This window comes from Procambarus clarkii, chromosome 65 (genome assembly GCF_040958095.1).
Source record: "Procambarus clarkii isolate CNS0578487 chromosome 65, FALCON_Pclarkii_2.0, whole genome shotgun sequence".
NCBI classification, from domain to species: Eukaryota; Metazoa; Arthropoda; class Malacostraca; order Decapoda; family Cambaridae; genus Procambarus; species Procambarus clarkii.
In genome coordinates this window covers 28,863,231-28,881,200 of record NC_091214.1, presented here as the reverse complement: position 1 = coordinate 28,881,200, position 17,970 = coordinate 28,863,231, and the positions used below count along the sequence as shown (strand labels likewise).

At 48.9% G+C, this 17,970-nt stretch overlaps 2 protein-coding genes across 2 annotated transcripts in view; one reads left to right on the top strand and one right to left on the bottom strand.

Annotated features, from left to right (window-relative positions):
• LOC138355050 (uncharacterized) overlaps nucleotides 1-2,816 on the bottom strand; it is a 194,748-nt gene extending 191,932 nt beyond the window's left edge. Inside the window, exon 1 of the mRNA XM_069309764.1 lies at nucleotides 1,544-2,816. Within this exon, the coding sequence (XP_069165865.1) occupies nucleotides 1,544-2,798 (1,255 nt within the window). The 5' untranslated portion in view covers nucleotides 2,799-2,816. The remainder of the gene's footprint in view (nucleotides 1-1,543) is intronic.
• Nucleotides 2,817-7,106: 4,290 nt separating this feature from the next.
• LOC138355049 (cuticle collagen 2C-like) lies at nucleotides 7,107-16,762 on the top strand. Its single transcript, XM_069309763.1, has 3 exons — nucleotides 7,107-7,161; nucleotides 7,538-7,986; nucleotides 16,562-16,762. Exons 1-3 carry the CDS (start codon nucleotides 7,107-7,109, stop codon nucleotides 16,760-16,762), a joined length of 705 nt encoding a protein of 234 aa, XP_069165864.1.
• Nucleotides 16,763-17,970: the final 1,208 nt, after the last annotated feature.

Below are 17,970 nucleotides of genomic sequence, written 5' to 3'. Positions count from 1 at the left end.
AAATCACGAAATCTATAGAGATACCAGCATGAAATAAATAACTACGAAGATGAGTCGCCGTGAGTGCTCAACAGCAACAAAATGGTTTTACTCTTGGGATTATTATCATCTCTACAATTGTCCTACAGCCTTAATTTTGGTATCAATGGACTCCCAATAAAATTCCCAACACGGTGATATGAATATAATCGTAGAATAATGGTCCTGGCCCACCCGCAAGAGTGTGGGAAGTGGGCGCACTGTTACCTGGTAACAGTGACCGGACGACACACGCGCGAAACGTTGCTTTGAAAGTTTATACTTATTTCACTGTTCTGATATTATTATTGTATGTATGTCATTCATTTTTGTGGCAATGTTTTCGCAATAGAATGTTCTATGAGCTAAATTATACTACACAAACTTGGACCAAATAGGTGTACTTACCAAGGGAAGGCTGGTTGTGGAACAGTAAGTTGAGCATTTGTTCTTCACTCCACCTTCTTCAGGTTCTTCATTCCTGAAGTTGCTCAACAGATGGTTTGTAGGTGGAGTGAAGCTGTTGCGGGTGGTTACTTCTTCACCACCCAATACACCTGTTTCCGGTGGTAATTGGTGTAGCAGGGAACAACACAGAGTGCAACACCACAGGTCTTGCATCCATAGTTCGTGTCCTTCCTTTTACCGGACCGTGCGCATGCATGACACTTGAGACGTTTGGGCAGTCTGTAAATTTCATGTTTCAGTTTGTAGTTCATGCGATTTTCTGAATCAACAATAGGGCGGCCAGGTCCTCTCGCTGGAGGTGTAACAGGAGTTGCAGGAGAGTCAGATTCATCTGACAAAACAGTTTCGTCAACTGGCAGTGTGGCAGACATGTCGGGTTCAGATTCGTTGTCTGCTTCATCTTGAGGTGGTGTAGTGAACAAAGGCCGCCTCACACCAGATGGTCCGGGAGTTGGCATGGCATCAGCATTGGCAGGAGGTGTGTCATCATTTATATCTGGAGCGTGCCGCAAGTGTTGAGATGATGATGATGTTTTAGTCCACTCCTCTGTGTCCCAGTGCAATAGGGCCCAGATTGCCACTTCGTGGAATTGTAGCAATGTTAGCTTTTTTCGATCAGTTGTGTTGTATTTGTACAAAACATAGGCATTATGCAATGCCATTTGCAGGAAATAAAAGGTAATCTTTTTGGTCCACTTGTGAGTTTTCCTGGTAAAATGGTAATATTTAACCATTTGATCGAAGTGGTCCACACCTTTCATGAACTTATTGTACTCGCAAATTGCAGTCGGTTTGTTCACTGTTACCTGTTGTATTCCACTTGTTCCGTCTCGGTTGCGAATTCGCTTCCTTCGCTGAACTCGCTGAGTGTCTGCATTGTGGATGTTGGTAATGATTGAAACCACTCGCTTGTCTTTCCACAGGAGAATGAAGGTATTATCTTTGCGGCGGTATACTGTGGTATCCAGTGGAAGTTTACCCTTGGCTAGAGCTTGCAATACCTTTGGGGCACCCCGTAGCATTCTAATTGTGCCACATGTGTACACCCCAAGTTCTCTCAATGTTTCTGTTAGGGTAACCGAGTTGTAGTAATTATCCATGTACAAATGGTAACCCTGGTTCACTAAAGGCTGCATCAACCCCGTTACTGTATCCACTATCGTCTTACCAATACCTGAGTATACGTCAAAGTCATATATGTACCCAGAGACAGATTCAGCAAGCATATAAAGTTTCACACCATACTTGTCTGGTTTGTTTGGATTGTACACTTTGAAGGATAGTCGGCCTCGCCATGCCATTGTACCCTCATCCAAACACAACTCTTTCTTGGGGATGTAAACTTGAGCAAATTTCTCTTTTAAGTAATCCATCACTGGTCTCACTTTTATCAACTTATCACGATTGTTCACGGGCACTGCATTGGTATTGAATGTGTGGAAAAACTGGTTTATATGCTGGAATCGTCTGGACGGCATGAACAAGCTGAAGAAACGAGCATGCCATGGCTTTGATGTTTGCCAATACATCCTCATAGTTGGGAGCCTAATTATGCCCATCAATATGAACAGTCCTAGGAATCGCGCCATTTCACTCACCTTCACTGGGGTCCAAATATCTGATACATTTTCATTGGCCATCTGGAATAACTGCGAGGCGTACAAATTTGTTTCAACGGTAAAGAACTCAAGGAGGGCACGCGTGATGAACAATTGAATATAAGCCAGTGCACTAGTAGGCTTGGGAATTTTCAGTCCAGGATTTCCAGTAAAATCATCAACAACTGGAGAAGTATTGCTACGACTCCAGCCCTCACCAGCCCCAGCCTGCCGAGTACGTACTGTACGTGTACGCCTTTCAGCAGGCTCGAATGAATCCTCATCACTTTCCTCATCACTTATACTTTCAGAATCACTTGGCGCAATTTGTCGTGTGTTCCTACGACGAGTAACATGTCTGGTAGCTACTTTTCTAGGTAGCCTAGATGCACCACGTGTGCGCCGAGATGGAGGAGGAGGAGGGGGTCGCGGTGCCTCCTCTTCCTCGGTGAGGGCCTCAGTCTCCTCATCACTCGTTGCCGTATCATTCCCTCTAGCTCTAGGTACACTATAATCGTTGTGGGTTCCAAAATCTTCCTCCAATACCTCTACATCACCTTCAGCTTCTGATAAATCCTCCACAAGGCCTGGAATTTTCGTTGGTGTGAGCTTCACTCCGCTCCACTTCTTAAAAATTTGGGTTATTTTGTCCACTCTCGATGACCTGGAGGCTTCCTTGGGCGTAGAAGTGCTTGGGCCTTGACCTTGATCCATTTTTGATGAAGTAATTGGGTATAATCCACCCGGAAACGGGTAAAAATGCTCGAGTTTGGCGCGCGAGGGGAGCGTGATCGACTCACGACACGTGACACGAAAACAATGGGCCCGTCACGTGACCGGGTAGGCCGACGCGCCAGGCGGCCTAGTGGTGAGAAAGAGAACTTCATGGCGCGTCGTTTGAAACAAACCCCAATGAAATCGGATTAAAATTGAATTTTATACAAATATTTTAAAAGAAGACATAACTTTATGTCCACTATGCGTTTACGTTAGACGAAACCGGACGCGCCGGCGCGTCCAGATAGCGCGAAAGTGCTAGTAAACACACACACACACACACACAGGGGGGGTCAGGGGGTCCTCGTAGCCTGGTGGATAGCGCGCAGGACTCGTAATTCTGTGGCGCGGGTTCGATTCCCGCACGAGGCAGAAACAAAAGGGCAAAGTTTCTTTCACCCTAAGTGCCCCTGTTACCTAGCAGTAAATAGGTACCTGGGTGTTAGTCAGCTGTCACGGGCTGCTTCCTGGTGTGTGTGTGTGTGTGTGTGTGTGGTGTAGGAAAAAAAAAAAAAAAAAAAGTAGTTAGTAAGTTAGTAGTTAGTTAGTAAACAGTTGATTGACAGTTGAGAGGCGGGCCGAAAGAGCAAAGCTCAACCCCCGCAAAAACACAACTAGTAAACACACACACACACACACACGCACACACACACACACGTAGCTCTGCAGGTAAGAAAAGGCTGGAATTTCGAGGAGTTGGTTGTTCAGGGATGTGAAGGTTTCAGTGACTACATAATAGGAACAATAACAACTGGAGGGAAAAAAATTATAGTCGTAGTCATATATAATCTGCCACCAAATGACAGAAGACCCAGACAGGAATATGATAGAAACAATATGGCCACCATTAACATAATGGAGAGAGCAGCTTCTGTTGCTAGCAGGAATGGATCTGGACTACTAATCATGGGAGACTTCAACCATGGGAAGATAGATTGGGAGAACAGAGTCCCGCATGGAGGACCAGAAACATGGAGAGCTAAGCTGCTGGACGTGGCAACAAGAAACTTTCTAAACCAGCACATCAAGGATCCAACAAGAATGAGAGGAGAGGATGAACCAGCAATGCTTGATCTGATATTTACCCTAAATGAGTGGGATATAAGGGAAGTCAAGATGGAAGCGCCCTTGGGAATGAGTTATCACAGTGTATTGAACTTTGAGTACCTGGTAGAGCTAGGAATTATCCCCCCCAAAAAAGAACTAGGAAACAAAAGGCTGGCATACCGAAAGGGAAATTATGAGGAGATGAGAAGCTTCCTAAGGGAAATACCTTGGGACACAGACCTCAGAGCTAAGTCTGTACAAGATATGATGGACTATGTCACCCAAAAGTGTCAGGAGGCAGTAAGCAGATACATCCCGGCCCAAAAGGAAAAATCCGAGAAGCAAAAGAAGAATCCATGGTATAATAGGGCATGTATGGAAGCAAAGGTTCTGAACAAAAGGGCATGGAGGAACTTCCGGAATAACAGAACACCAGAAAGCAGAGAGAGATACCAGAGAACCAGGAATGAGTATGTCAGGGTGAGAAGAGAAGCAGAGAAAAGTTATGAAAATGATATAGCAAACAAAGCCAAGACCGAACCAAAGCTACTCCACAGTCACATCAGAAGGAAAACAACAGTGAAAGAACAGGTAGTGAAACTTAGAACAGGCGAGGACAGGTATACAGAGAATGACAAAGAGGTGTGTGATGAACTCAGCAAGAGGTTCCAAGAGGTCTTCACAACAGAACAAGGTGAGGTCACTGTGCTAGGAAAAAGGGAAGTAAACCAGGCGGCCTTGGAAGAGTTTGAAATTACGAAAGAGGAGGTCAAGAGACACCTGCTGGACCTGGATGTTAGAAAGGCTGTTGGTCCAGACGGGATCTCGCCATGGGTACTGAAAGAGTGTGCAGAATCACTTTGCTTGCCACTCTCCATAGTGTATAGTAGGTCACTGGAGACGGGAGACCTACCAGAAATATGGAAGACGGCGAATGTGGTCCTAGTATACAAAAAGGGCGACAGGCAAGAGGCACTGAACTACAGGCCAGTGTCCTTAACTTGTATACCATGCAAGGTGATGGAGAAGATCGTGAGAAAAAGCCTGGTAGCACATCTGGAGGGAAGGGACTTCGTGACAAATCAACAACATGGGTTCAGGGAGGGTAAATCTTGCCTGACTGGCTTAATAGAATTCTATGACCAGGTAACACAGATTAAGCAAGAAAGAGAGGGCTGGGCGGACTGCATTTTCTTGGATTGTCGGAAAGCCTTTGACACAGTACCGCATAAGAGGCTGGTACATAAGCTGGAGAGACAGGCAGGTGTAGCTGGTAAGGTGCTCCAGTGGATAAGGGAGTACCTAAGCAATAGGAAGCAGGGAGTTACGGTGAGGGGTGAGACCTCCGATTGGCGTGAAGTCACCAGTGGAGTCCCACAGGGCTCTGTACTCGGTCCTATCCTGTTTCTAATATATATAAATGATCTCTGGGAGGGTATAGACTCATTCCTCTCAATGTTTGCTGACGATGCCAAAATTATGAGAAGGACTGAGACAGAGGAGGACTGCTAGAGGCTTCAAGAAGACCTAAACAAACTAAAAGAATGGTCGAACAAATGGTTGTTAGAGTTTAACCCAAGCAAATGTAATGTAATGAAGATAGGTGTAGGGAGCAGGAGGCCAGATACAAGGTATCATCTGGGAGATGAAATTCTTCAGGTGTCAGAGAGAGAAAAAGACTTGGGAGTTGATATCACGCCAGACCTGTCTCCTGCAGCCCATATCAAGAGGATAACATCAGCGGCATGTGCTAGGTTGGCCAACATAAGAACGGCATTTAGAAACTTGGGTAAGGAATAATTCAGAACTTTGTATACCACCTATTTCAGACCAATCCTGAAGTATGTAGCCCCAGCATGGAGTCCATATCGACTCAAGGATAAGACTAAACTGGAAAAGGTTCCGAGCTGAGCTGAGAGGTATGAGCTACGAGGAGAGACTACGGGAATTAAACCTCACTACATTGGAAGACAGAAGAGTTAGTGGGGGACATGATCACCAAATTCAAGATTCTCAAGGTAATCGACAGGGTAGATAAAGACAGGCTATTTAACACAAGAGGCACACGCACTAGGGGACACAGGTGGAAACTGAGTGCCCAAATGAGCCACAGAGATATTAGAAAGAACTTTTTTAGTGTCAGAGTGGTTGACAAATGGAATGCATTAGGAAGTGATGTGGTGGAGGCTGACTCCATACACAGTTTCAAGTGTAGATATGATAGAGCCCAATAGGCTCAGAAATCTGTACACCTGTTGATTGACGGTTGAGAGGCGGGACCAAAGAGCCAGAGCTCAACCCCGGCAAGCACAAATAGGAGAGTACTCACGCACACAGCACGCACCTGTCACCAGTGACAGGTCAAGGAAGGTTAAGAGCTGTCACCAGACAGATTAACACCTCCATAATCCCTCTGGACTATTGACACAGAGGTCTCGTAGTCAGCACACACTGCTAAACCCGAGAATGAGTGGTTTACTGTACCACCAAAATGATTGTGCACAGATACAATAACCCGGGAATGTACTTACATACAGTTTCGGACCTTGACACTCACTTTCACACACCTGCTGCTGGAGGTGGTGATCGACGTGGCAGGTAGACTGAAGGTGTGAGCGAGGGACACCCAATACAGTGTACACCGCATTGGAATAAAGTGCAACGCTCCAGCTATCAATGACCCGAGGAATAAATCCAGGTGTTAGGGTGATGCATAAATCGTGAGCTTGATCGAGCACTCAGACTCGGCCCTCAGAGCTCCAGCTTAAATGCACCAAACTCTGTATTTTCGGGGGTGTTATTGAGACCCCCTTATCACTCAACTAGTATGTCGCAGTACTCCCGTTTTCTGTTCGTCAACGCGGTAGACAAAGCTCAGAGCCCCCCATTTTCTGTTGGTGTGGGGTGTGTACACACCTCACCGTACAGGGTGTAACACTTGATTGTCCCACAGATGATTGGACACACATTTCCAAAAGACTCACGATGACAGTCAACACCTGGCTTGGTACATGAGCACACGTGATACACAGTCTGTCCACAACCTGTTTACCACTCACACTTCCTCCTGAAGTTGGCACGTGACTCGTCCTTAGCAATCTTTACACTTCAAAACACCGGGGCGTCACATCCGTCGCTGCCTCGCTAATCCTTCCTCCAGTACTAATATAATGTGCGGCTGTTCCGTGGAACTTCATCATGGATCCGGTACTTGGCTCGTTTGGTGAATACAGAAAGTACTGTGCCACGAGACGTAAGTTGGACCAGCTTTCCCTGAGGTCTTAGGGAGTAGCGTGGCTCCACCTTGGAATCTGTGACCCGAATGTCGCACGAGGCAAAACAATGGCCCTCGGGCACCGGCGAAATGCCGTGACGTCATCCTCCATTGGCCAATCGCATGGATAGACCTCTCCCGCCTAGTCCAGGCCGTGCCGCCATTGGTCGCTGCACCTGTTGGCGTGAGGCCTAGTATACCAGCGCCTCAACAGAGGTCTACACTGTCGTCGTGGGGGTGGGGGGGGGGGGTATACACAAGACCACTGGCAAGGCGAGGGGAGGTGTCCGTCTCCCCCTCTCACCACACCCTGTGGCTCACATTACCCTACGTGAGCCCAACCCTGCCATCACAGTCCTAGGTGACCCAGGTGACCCTGGTGACCCAGGTGACCCAGGTGACCCTGGTGACCCAGGTGACCCTGGTGACCCTGGTGACCCAGGTGACCCTGGTGACCCTGGTGACCCAGGTGACCCTGGTGACCCTGGTGACCCAGGTGACCCAGGTGACCCTGGTGACCCTGGTGACCCAGGTGACCCTGGTGACCCTGGTGACCCAGGTGACCCAGGTGACCCTGGTGACCCAGGTGACCCTGGTGACCCTGGTGACCCTGGTGACCCTGGTGACCCAGGTGACCCTGGTGACCCTGGTGACCCAGGTGACCCTGGTGACCCTGGTGACCCAGGTGACCCAGGTGACCCAGGTGACCCAGGTGACCCTGGTGACCCAGGTGACCCTGGTGACCCAGGTGACCCTAGTGACCCAGGTGACCCTGGTGACCCAGGTGACCCTGGTGACCTCACTGTACTCCTCCCGTTGTACCGAGTGCTATGATATGCAACTCGATAACCTTTGGACTACAAATAACACAGTTGCCTCTTTCAAGCTCCACCCCTTAACATCTCGTCCCGCCCAGGGCGTGTGGTATACCTGGGAGAACGGAGGGATACCTGGGAGGACGGAGAGATACCTGGGAGGGACGGAGGGATACCTGGGAGGACGGAGGGGTACCTGGGAGGACGGAGGGATACCTGGGAGGGACGGAGGGGTACCTGGGAGGGACGGAGGGATACCTGGGAGGACGGAGGAGTTCCTGGGAGGACGGAGGGGTACCTGGGAGGACGGATGGGTACCTGGGAGGACGGAGGGATACCTGGGAGGACGGAGGGGTACCTGGGAGGACGGAGGGATACCTGGGAGGGACGGAGGGGTACCTGGGAGGGACGGAGGGATACCTGGGAGGACGGAGGAGTACCTGGGAGGACGGAGGGGTACCTGGGAGGACGGAGGGGGTACCTGGGAGGACGGAGGGATACCTGGGAGGACGGAGGGGTACCTGGGAGGACGGAGGGGTACCTGGGAGGACGGAGGGGTACCTGGGAGGACGGAGGGGTACCTGGGAGGACGGAGGGATACCTGGGAGGACGGAGGGGTACCTGGGAGGACGGAGGGGTACCTGGGAGGACGGAGTGATACCTGGGAGGATCCGAGTGACGATACCTTGGTGGATCCAAGGGATATCCTGGACCTGAAGAAACATCCACACCTGACACACCTACAAGTACCTGAAGGAACATACACACCTACAAGGACCTGAAGGAACATCCACACCTGACACACCTACAAGGACCTGAAGGAACATCCACACCTGACACACCTATAAGGACCTGAAGGAACATCCACACCTGACACACCTATAAGGACCTGAAGGAACATCCACTCCTGACACACCTACAAGGACCTGAAGGAACATCCACACCTGACACACCTACAAGGACCTGAAGGAACATCCACTCCTGACACACCTACAAGGACCTGAAGGAACATCCATACCTGACACACCTACAAGGACCTGAAGGAACATCCACACCTGACACACCTACAAGGACCTGAAGGAATATCCACACCTGATACACCTACAAGGACCTGAAGGAACATCCACACCTGACACACCTACAAGGACCTGAAGGAACATCCACACCTGACACACCTACAAGGACCTGAAGGAACATCCATACCTGACACACCTACAAGGACCTGAAGGAACATCCACACCTGACACACCTACAAGGACTAATTGGAGGAACATCCACACCTGACACTCCTACAAGAACTTAGAGGAACATCCACACCTGACACTCCTACAAGAACTTTAAGGAACATCCACACCTGACACACCTACAAGGACTTGGAGGAACATCCACACCTGACACTCCTACAAGGACTTGGAGGAACATCCACACCTAGGTGTTACTAGGTGTGAAGGTCACTCTAAGTCGGAGTGCACTTCTCCCCAAGCTCGCTGCCTCAACTGCGGTGAGGCTCATCCTACCTTCTCCCGTGCGTGTGTCCATTACGAGCTTGAGGCAACCGTCCTCAACTTGAAGTACCGGGAGCGTTTATCTTTTCCTGAGGCGAGGCGCCAGGTTCGCCGGCTCCCGCCTTATGCTAACGTCTCTTATGCTCGCGTGTTACGCTCTTCCTCTCCTCGTCCTTCCCTCCCTCCTCAGATTCTCAACCGTTTCCGGGCCTTGGACCCTGATTCGCCCACTGCCCCCTCCTCTGTTCCTTTGGGTTTTCTCCCGAAGGATCCACCTCTTGGTCATCTGTCTGGGGTTCCCCGTCTTTCTACCCGGTCTGTCGTGTCTCCTGTGTCTTCTTCCTCGTCCCCCTCCGATCCTCCTTCCCATCCTCTTCCTCCATCTATCGGCTCTCCCCACCGCCTGTCGGTGCGGGCGGATGTCCATCGCTCTCCTAACGGCCGTCGTGTGTGCTCTCGTTCGGCTTCTCCTGTTGAGACGCTGGAATCCGTTGCCCGGTACGTAGTTGCTGGGACACCAGTCTCTTTAAGTCAGAAGCGTAAGCCTGGCTCCTCTCCTTCCTCCTCCCCGGCGGGTAAGAAGGCTTCGCTTTCTTCCTTGGCCCCTACTTCTGGCTCTGTTGCTCCTTTCCCTCCCATTTCAGTGATTGCACCCTCTGTTCCTGCTATGGAGGTTTCTATGGCCCCTGCTTCCCTTTCGGTTGCTGCTCTTGCTGAGGTGCGCTCCCCTCTTTCTACTCCCCTCTTCCTGCTGCTGTCCTTGACTGCACCTCTCCGTTGTCTCCTCCTCTTCCTCCGGACCCCACCCGCCAACCTCTGATCTGTTCTCCCGTTTCTTTCCCTCCGTCTTTGCTCAGTTTACCCATGCCCCCTAACCCTGACTTTGCTGACCCTGATCCCGACCCTGATATTCTTTAACGTGCTGTGTTGCTCTTTCGCCTTTGTTTCTTTCTTGTTCTCTGTTATTGTCTTTTCTCTTCTCGTCGTTGTCCATTCTTCAATGGAACGTTCGAGGTTATTACGCCAATTTCCTCGAACTCCAACTTCTGATTTCGCGGTTTTCGCCCATTTGTGTCTGTCTCCAGGAGCCGATGCTTGGTGCTCGTCCTGGTCGTTTTCGTGGCTATTCCTTTCTCTCCCCCCCCCCAGCCGTTGCTGGGGCTTCTAATTCCTCTGCTCTCTTGATTCGTGCTGATGTTCCCTTTGTTCCTTTACTTTTTCCTTCGCCTCTCCATTGTTCTGCTGCTCGTATCTTTGTGGGGAAATGGTACACAGTTTGTTCCATTTATCTCCCCCCGAGTTTCCCGCTTTCTCTTCCTGATTTGAAACACCTCCTAGACTCCTTGCCGGAGCCCGTGCTCCTGCTGGGTGACTTCAATTGTCGTCATTCTCTTTGGGGTGACGTTCTGACGAATACCCGGGGTCGCCTTCTTGAGCCGTTTCTCCTCTCGTCTTCCCTGTCTCTTCTGAATTCTGGTGAGCCCATTCATTTGGACTCTCGGACTCGCACCCTTTCTTGTCTTGATCTTTCTCTCTGCTCTTCTTCTCTTTACTTAGATTTCACGTGGCAGGTTCTTGATGACCTCAATGGCAGTGATCATTTCCCTATCCTTGTTTCCTTTTTCTCGTTTCGCCCTTCCCTCTCTTTCCCTAGGTGGCAGTTTGCTAAAGCGGACTGGACCCTATTTACCCTCAGAGTTGCTCTCTCTGACCTCTCTCTCGCGCTCTCCTCCTTTTTCATGAAACTGTCTTCAACGCTGCCCTCCGCTCTATTCCTTGCTCTTCCTCTCGGGGTCCACGGAAGTGCGTTCCCTGGTGGAATGCGGACTGTGCACGGGCTGTCCGCTGTAAGCGTGCAGCCTGGAAGAGGCACCGCCGTAGGCAGACGACCGATTCTTTTCTTTTCTTTCGGAAAGCGAGTGCGGTGGCCCGTAGGGCCATCCGTACGGCTAAACGTGAATGTTGGACATCTTATGTCTCAACAATTACGTCCGAAACTCCTCTGGCCCAGATCTGGAAGCGTATCCGCAAGATAGCGGGTACGTTCGTTCCCGATGTTTCACCGGTCCTTCACCTCCATGATACTCTTGTGGCGGACCCGTTGCAGGTCGCTTCCGTACTGGGTTCCCACTTTTCTTCTGTTAGCTCTGGTCTTCATCTTCCCCAATCTTTCCTTCTTCGTAAACCTGTCCTTGAGTCTTGTCCTTTAGATTTCTGCACTCGTCTTCAGCTTCCCTATAATGATCCCTTCTCTCTCTCTGAACTTCGTTCTGCCCTGGCCCTCTGCGGTTCTACGGCGGCGGGCTCTGATGGTATTCATTATGAGATGCTTCGCCATCTCCCTCCGTGCACGTCTCAGTATTTACTGAGTCTGTATAATCGGATCTGGGAGTCGTCGTCAGTCCCTGAGGACTGGCTCGATGCCGTTGTCCTCCCTGTTCGCAAACCGGGGTCTCTGGGTACTTCCCCTAAGGACTTTCGCCCTATTGCCCTCGCAAGTTGTGTCTGCAAACTCTTTGCACGTATGGTTAACGTTCGTCTGATGTGGTTCCTGGAACACCATCACCTCCTCTCCCCTTCTCAATTTGGTTTCCACAAGAGACGCAGCACGACAGATGTCCTGGTGAACTTGGAGGTCTATATTCGTACTGCTTTTGCTGCGAAGACCTCCGTTGTTGCCGTCCTTTTTGACCTGGAAAAGGCTTACGACACCACTTGGCGGTATCATATTCTATCTCAACTTTATTCTTTTGGCCTTCGTGGTCGTCTCCCTCTCTTTCTCCGCAGCTTCCTCTCTCGTCGTTCCTTTCGGGTGCGCCTTGGTACCGCTCTCTCTGACTCTTTTCAGCAATACGAAGGTGTGCCGTAGGGTAGTGTTCTGAGCACTACTCTTTTTCTGGTTGCTCTCAATGGTCTTCTTTCCTCTCTTCCTTCAGGTGTCTTCTCCGCTCTCTATGTCGATGATCTTACCCTTTGCTGTCAGGGGTGATGATTCGCCTCTCCTTCAGCGCTGGCTTCAACTTGCAATTGATGCCGTGTCGTCTTGGGCCAAGGATCATGGCTTCAAGTTCTCTACTTCTAAGACTTGTGCTATGACTTTTACGCGGAAACGGGTCGTTCTTCGTCCCTCTTTGTCACTTTATGGTCATCCCCTTGAGTACAAAGATTCCGCGAAGCTTTTGGGGTTATTCCTTGACACTCGTTTGTCTTGGTCTCCCCATATCTCTTACCTCCGTGTTGAGTGCTCTAAGGCCCTTACCCTCCTTCGGGTCTTGTCCCATACTTCTTGGGGGGCAGATAGGCGCACTCTCCTTGCTTTACATTCCTCTCTCGTCCTGTCTAAGCTCGATTATGGTTGCCCTGCTTACTCGTCTGCTTCTCCTTCTACTCTTCGCCGTCTTGATGCTTTGCACCATACTGGGTTGCGCCTCAGTTCTGGTGCCTTTCGTTCGACTCCCGTCCTTAGCTTGTACGTTGACACTGGCTTCCTGTCTCTCCAAGACCGCCGTGATCGCTACTGTCTTCGCTATCTTGCGCGATCCTTACAACATCCTTCCTTTCGCCTCTGTCGTGCTTTAACTTTTACCCCTCCTGCGGTTCCTGTTCCTCTTCCTCTTCACCACCTCCCTCTTTCTGTCCGGTTATCTCGCCTACAGGACTCTCTTTCCGTTCGTATTTCTAATGTTTCTCCTCGTGTTGTTCCTGCTTTGCCCCCGTGGAGAGTTCCCTCTTCCGCAGTTTTGTACATCCTTGACCCGTATCACTAAAGCTTTTACCCCTCCTACGGTTCTAAAACGCCTTTTCCTTGAGCACTTTTCTTCTCACTCCCGCTCCGTTTCTGTCTTCACCGATGGGTCTAACTCTGCAGACGGTGTTGGCTACTCTGTTGTTTTTCCTGATCGCACTTATATGTGTCGCTTTCCTCCGGAGACTAGCATCTTTACAGCGGAGCTTTATGCTATTCTCTATGCTCTTCGTCTCCTGCTTTCTCGTTGTCAGTCTTCCTTTGTAGTTGTTGTTGACTCTCGAAGTGCCCTCATAGCTCTCGGGTCCTTTAATCCGGTTCATCCAGTAGTTGTCGAGATCCAGCATTGGCTGTTTCTTGTTCACAGTAAATTTAAGTCTGTTGAGTTTTGTTGGGTTATCTTGAGATGATTTCGGGGCTATTAGTGTCCCCACGGCCCGGTCCTCGACCAGGCCTCCACCCCCAGGAAGCAGCCCTTGACAGCTGACTAACACCCAGGTACCTATTTTACTGCTAGGTAACAGGGGCATAGGGTGAAAGAAACTCTGCCCATTGTTTCTCGCCGGCGCCTGGGATCGAACCCAGGACCACAGGATCATAAGTCCAGCGTGCTGTCCGCTCGGCCGACCGGCTCCCAGCCATATTGGTGTGTCTTTAAATGAGCGTGCGGATGCTGCCGCCAAGGAAGCTGTCCGCTCTTATCCCATCTCTCGTAAAGGTATTCCGTATTCCGACTTTTACCCGGTTATCCATTCCTCCGTCCTTACCCGTTGGCAGGCTTCTTGGTTGTCTGTTACTGGTAACAAACTACGTACTCTTAAATGTTGTGTTTCCTCATGGCTGTCCTCCTTCCACCATAACCGGCGGTGGGAAACAGCTCTGGCGAGGTTGTGTATTGGCCATACTCGCTTAACCCTCAAACCGCGCATATCATATATAAATGATATCAGTGACAAAACCAAAACCGCGCACATCATTTATATATGATTTCGTGTCTAGCACTATAATTTAAACGCCCCGCCTGGGATAGGGGCAGCTATAGTACAGCCACGACCGATAGTTGCCAGATGCCACGTAGAAAAAAAATCCAGGTCAACATTCTTGGGTGTTACAGCGTCAGTATTGAGCAAGCCACCAAGGCTAGCGCACGCAGCACGAGCTCACAGCACCGCTGTTCAGCTTGTGACCACAGCATCGCCTACAAATACCATAATATAAATGATACTGCTATTATTTAGCAGTGACAGTATTACTGAAGCCCCCTGACTGTCATAAAACTGACCAGGATTCTGATAATAGTAGGATTGTGGTGATATTTAGCACTGTGCTTCATGTAGGGAGGAGTAAGGCTGTGGAGGGAGGGTTGTGGCATCGTTTTCTGACTGTGTGTGGCCACCATTTATTGACTGAACTCACCATACCAGCTTAGTGGTTCGCTATGGTGAACACAAATGTAGATACTTATATATAACATGTGTATAGTGTGAGATAACAGCGAGAGGAGTAGGTTGGGAGCCGCCATTTTGGTGAGGGAGGAGCGTCGTCTGCACGACTTGGCATGTTGTTTACTGATGGCCACTATGGTCTTTGGGCACCATACCAGCTTATTTGTACAGGTATGGTGAATAAAACAGGTAGATACTTATATATAATGTGTGTATATAGCATAATAACACCACAAACAATATTGTTGGAGGACAAATATTAGTGCGTCTGGCCTTGAGGGCGGCCGCCGATCAGCTGACTGTGTGAGTAGCTACGTCTTTGTGCCTTTACTCACCATACAAGCTTAGATGTACAGTTATGGTGAACAAAACATGTAAATACGTATATATAACGTTTGTGTATAGTGAATAAATACAGAAACAGTATTGTGGGAGGAGAATGAGGGCGAGTGAGGTGGTGTTGAGGGAGGGAGTGGCAGTGAGTGGCTCGCTGGTGTTTGACGGTCACTCCTCGTTGCTTTTTGACTCACAAGACCAAGTTAGTAGTTCGTTATGGTGTACAAAACATGCAGATACTTATATATAACCTGTGTATATAGTGTAACAACAGCAAAACTATTTGTTTATTGTTTTATGAACATAATAATTGAATCACTAATATGCACACCATAATTTTGAGTACAGCGATGGTTCACACATTTTATAATATAAATATACCACAATTCACTGTATGGAATAATATTACTGCAAAAAACTAAGAAAAACTCAATCAGAGACATTGAAATAATTAGGTAATAATATATTTGTGGCAACTGCCGTCTGACAGCTCGGGCGGAGTAGACCTCGTCTGGCGAAGGCTCTGCCAACGCCCCTTTTTTGCCACACTTTCCTACCCTATTGCGGCTAAAATATGCCACCTACGATTTTTTTGTTATTTTTTCCGTGATCAGGGAACAAAAATGAACACTTCTATAAGACGAAAGAATTTTTTGGATTTTTTTTTTGTTGCGCCTGTGGGTGTGAATTCCATTTGGGCCCGAAGCGGTTTGAGGGTTAACCCATGGTCACTTGATGGAGCGCCGCCCTGCTCCTTATTGTCCTAGTTGCATTGTCCCTCTTGCAGTCGTGCATGTCCTTCTTGAATGTCCTGACTTCCAGGACGAGCGTGTGTCTTGCTTTCCGACCGCCCCTCGCGGTCACCTGCCCCTCAATAGAATTCTTGGTGACTCGGATACTTTTGATATTGTTTGCCTTATGCGTTTTTATTCTCGTATTGGCATCCTTGGTGATATTTAGCACCCTCTGATTATTTTGCGCATTTGATGGTGCTACATAGCTTTCCCGGTTTGGTGCCTTCTTTTGATAATTACTTACTTACTTTCTTATGCAACACATTTTGGAGCCAACGCAGGAAAATAATATTTTATATTTAGTGTTAACTAACAGGGAAACACAAATTAATGACATCGAAATAGGGCGTGAGCTAGGGAATAGTGATCACAAAGAAATCAGGTTTGACATAGAATGGAATAGATCTGTAGGAGAATATTCTGTTAAGGGGCCAAGTGGGAAAATATGCCAAAAGTAAGTAATTATCAAAAGGAAGGCACCAAACTTGGAAGGCTATGTAGCACCATGAAATGTGCGGAATAATCAGAGGGCGCTAAATATCACCAAGGATGCCAATACCAGAACAGAAACGCATAAGGCAAACGATATCAAAAGTACCCGATTCATCAAGAATTCTATCGAGGGACAAGTGACCCCGAAGGGCAGTCGGAAAGCAAGACACACGCTCGTCCTGGAAGTCAGGACATTCAACAAGGATGTGCATGACGGTAAGAGGGACATTGCAATTTGGACAATAAGGAACTGGGCGGCACTCCATTAAGTGACCGTGAGTTAAGCGAATATGACAAAGATGCTACCGTGGTAGAGCCGTTTCCCACCACCGGTTACGGTGGCAGGAGGAAGGCCACAGGGCCACACAATGCTTACGAGTACGCAGCTTGTTACCAACAACAGAAGACCAATAACCCTACCAACGGGCAAGGATGGAGGAATGAATAACCGGATAAAAGTCAGAAAAAGAAATACCTTTATGGGAAATGGGACAAGCGTGGATAGCTTCTCTAGCGGCAGCATCTGCGCACTCATTTAAAGAAACGCCAGCGTGGCTGGGAATCCAGCAAAACTCCACGGATTTAAATTTACTAGAGATAAGAAACAGCCAATGTTGAATCTCGACGAAAATGGGATGGAAAGGATTAAAGGACCTGAGAGTCATGAGGGCACTACGAGAGTCATTGACAATCACAAAGGAGGACTGACAGCGAGAAAGCAGATGGAGAGCATGGAGAATAGCATAAAGCTCCGCTGTGATGACGCTAGCCTTCGAAGGAAGGTGACACATATAAGTGTGGTCAGGAAAAACAACGGAGTAGCTCACACCGTCCGAAGACTTAGACCCAACGGTGAAGATGGAATCGGAGCAGGAGTTTGAGAAAAGTGCCCAAGAAAAACGCGATTCAGAACCGTAGGAGGAGTAAAAGCTTTAGTAAAGTGGGTCAAGGATGTACAAAACTTCGGAAGGGGGACTCTCCACGGGGGCAAGGAAGGAACAATACGAGGAGAAATATGAGAAAGACTAATGAAGAGAGAGACCTGTAAGCGAGATAGCCGGACAGAAAGAGGGAAGTGGTGAAGAGGAACAGGAACTACAGGAGGGATAAAAGTCAAAGCACGACAGAGGCGAGAGGAAGGATGTTGCAAGGACCGCGCCAGATAGCGAAACAGTAGTGATCACGGCAGTCCTGGAGAGATAGGAAACCAATGTCAACATACAAGCTAAGGGCAGGAGTCAAACGAAAGGCACCTGAGCTAAGTCGCAACCCAGCATGATGCAAAGAATCAAGACAGCGAAGAGTAGAAGGAGAAGTGGACAAGTAAGCAGGGCAACCATAATCGAGTTTAGACAGGACGAGTGAGGAATGTAGAAAGAGGAGCGTACGCCTATCCGCCCCCCAAGAAGTATGGGACAAAACGTTAAGGAGGGTATGGGCCTTAGAACATTCAGCGCAGAGGTAAGAGATATGGGCTGACCAAGACAAACGAGTGTCAAAGATTAACCCCAGAAGCTTAGCGGAATCCTTGTACACAAGGGGATGTCCATAAAGAGACAAAGAGGGACGAAGAATGACACGCTTCCGAGTAAAAGTCATAGCACAAGTCTTAGATGCAGAGAACTTGAAGCCATGATCGGTGGCCCAAGAGGACAC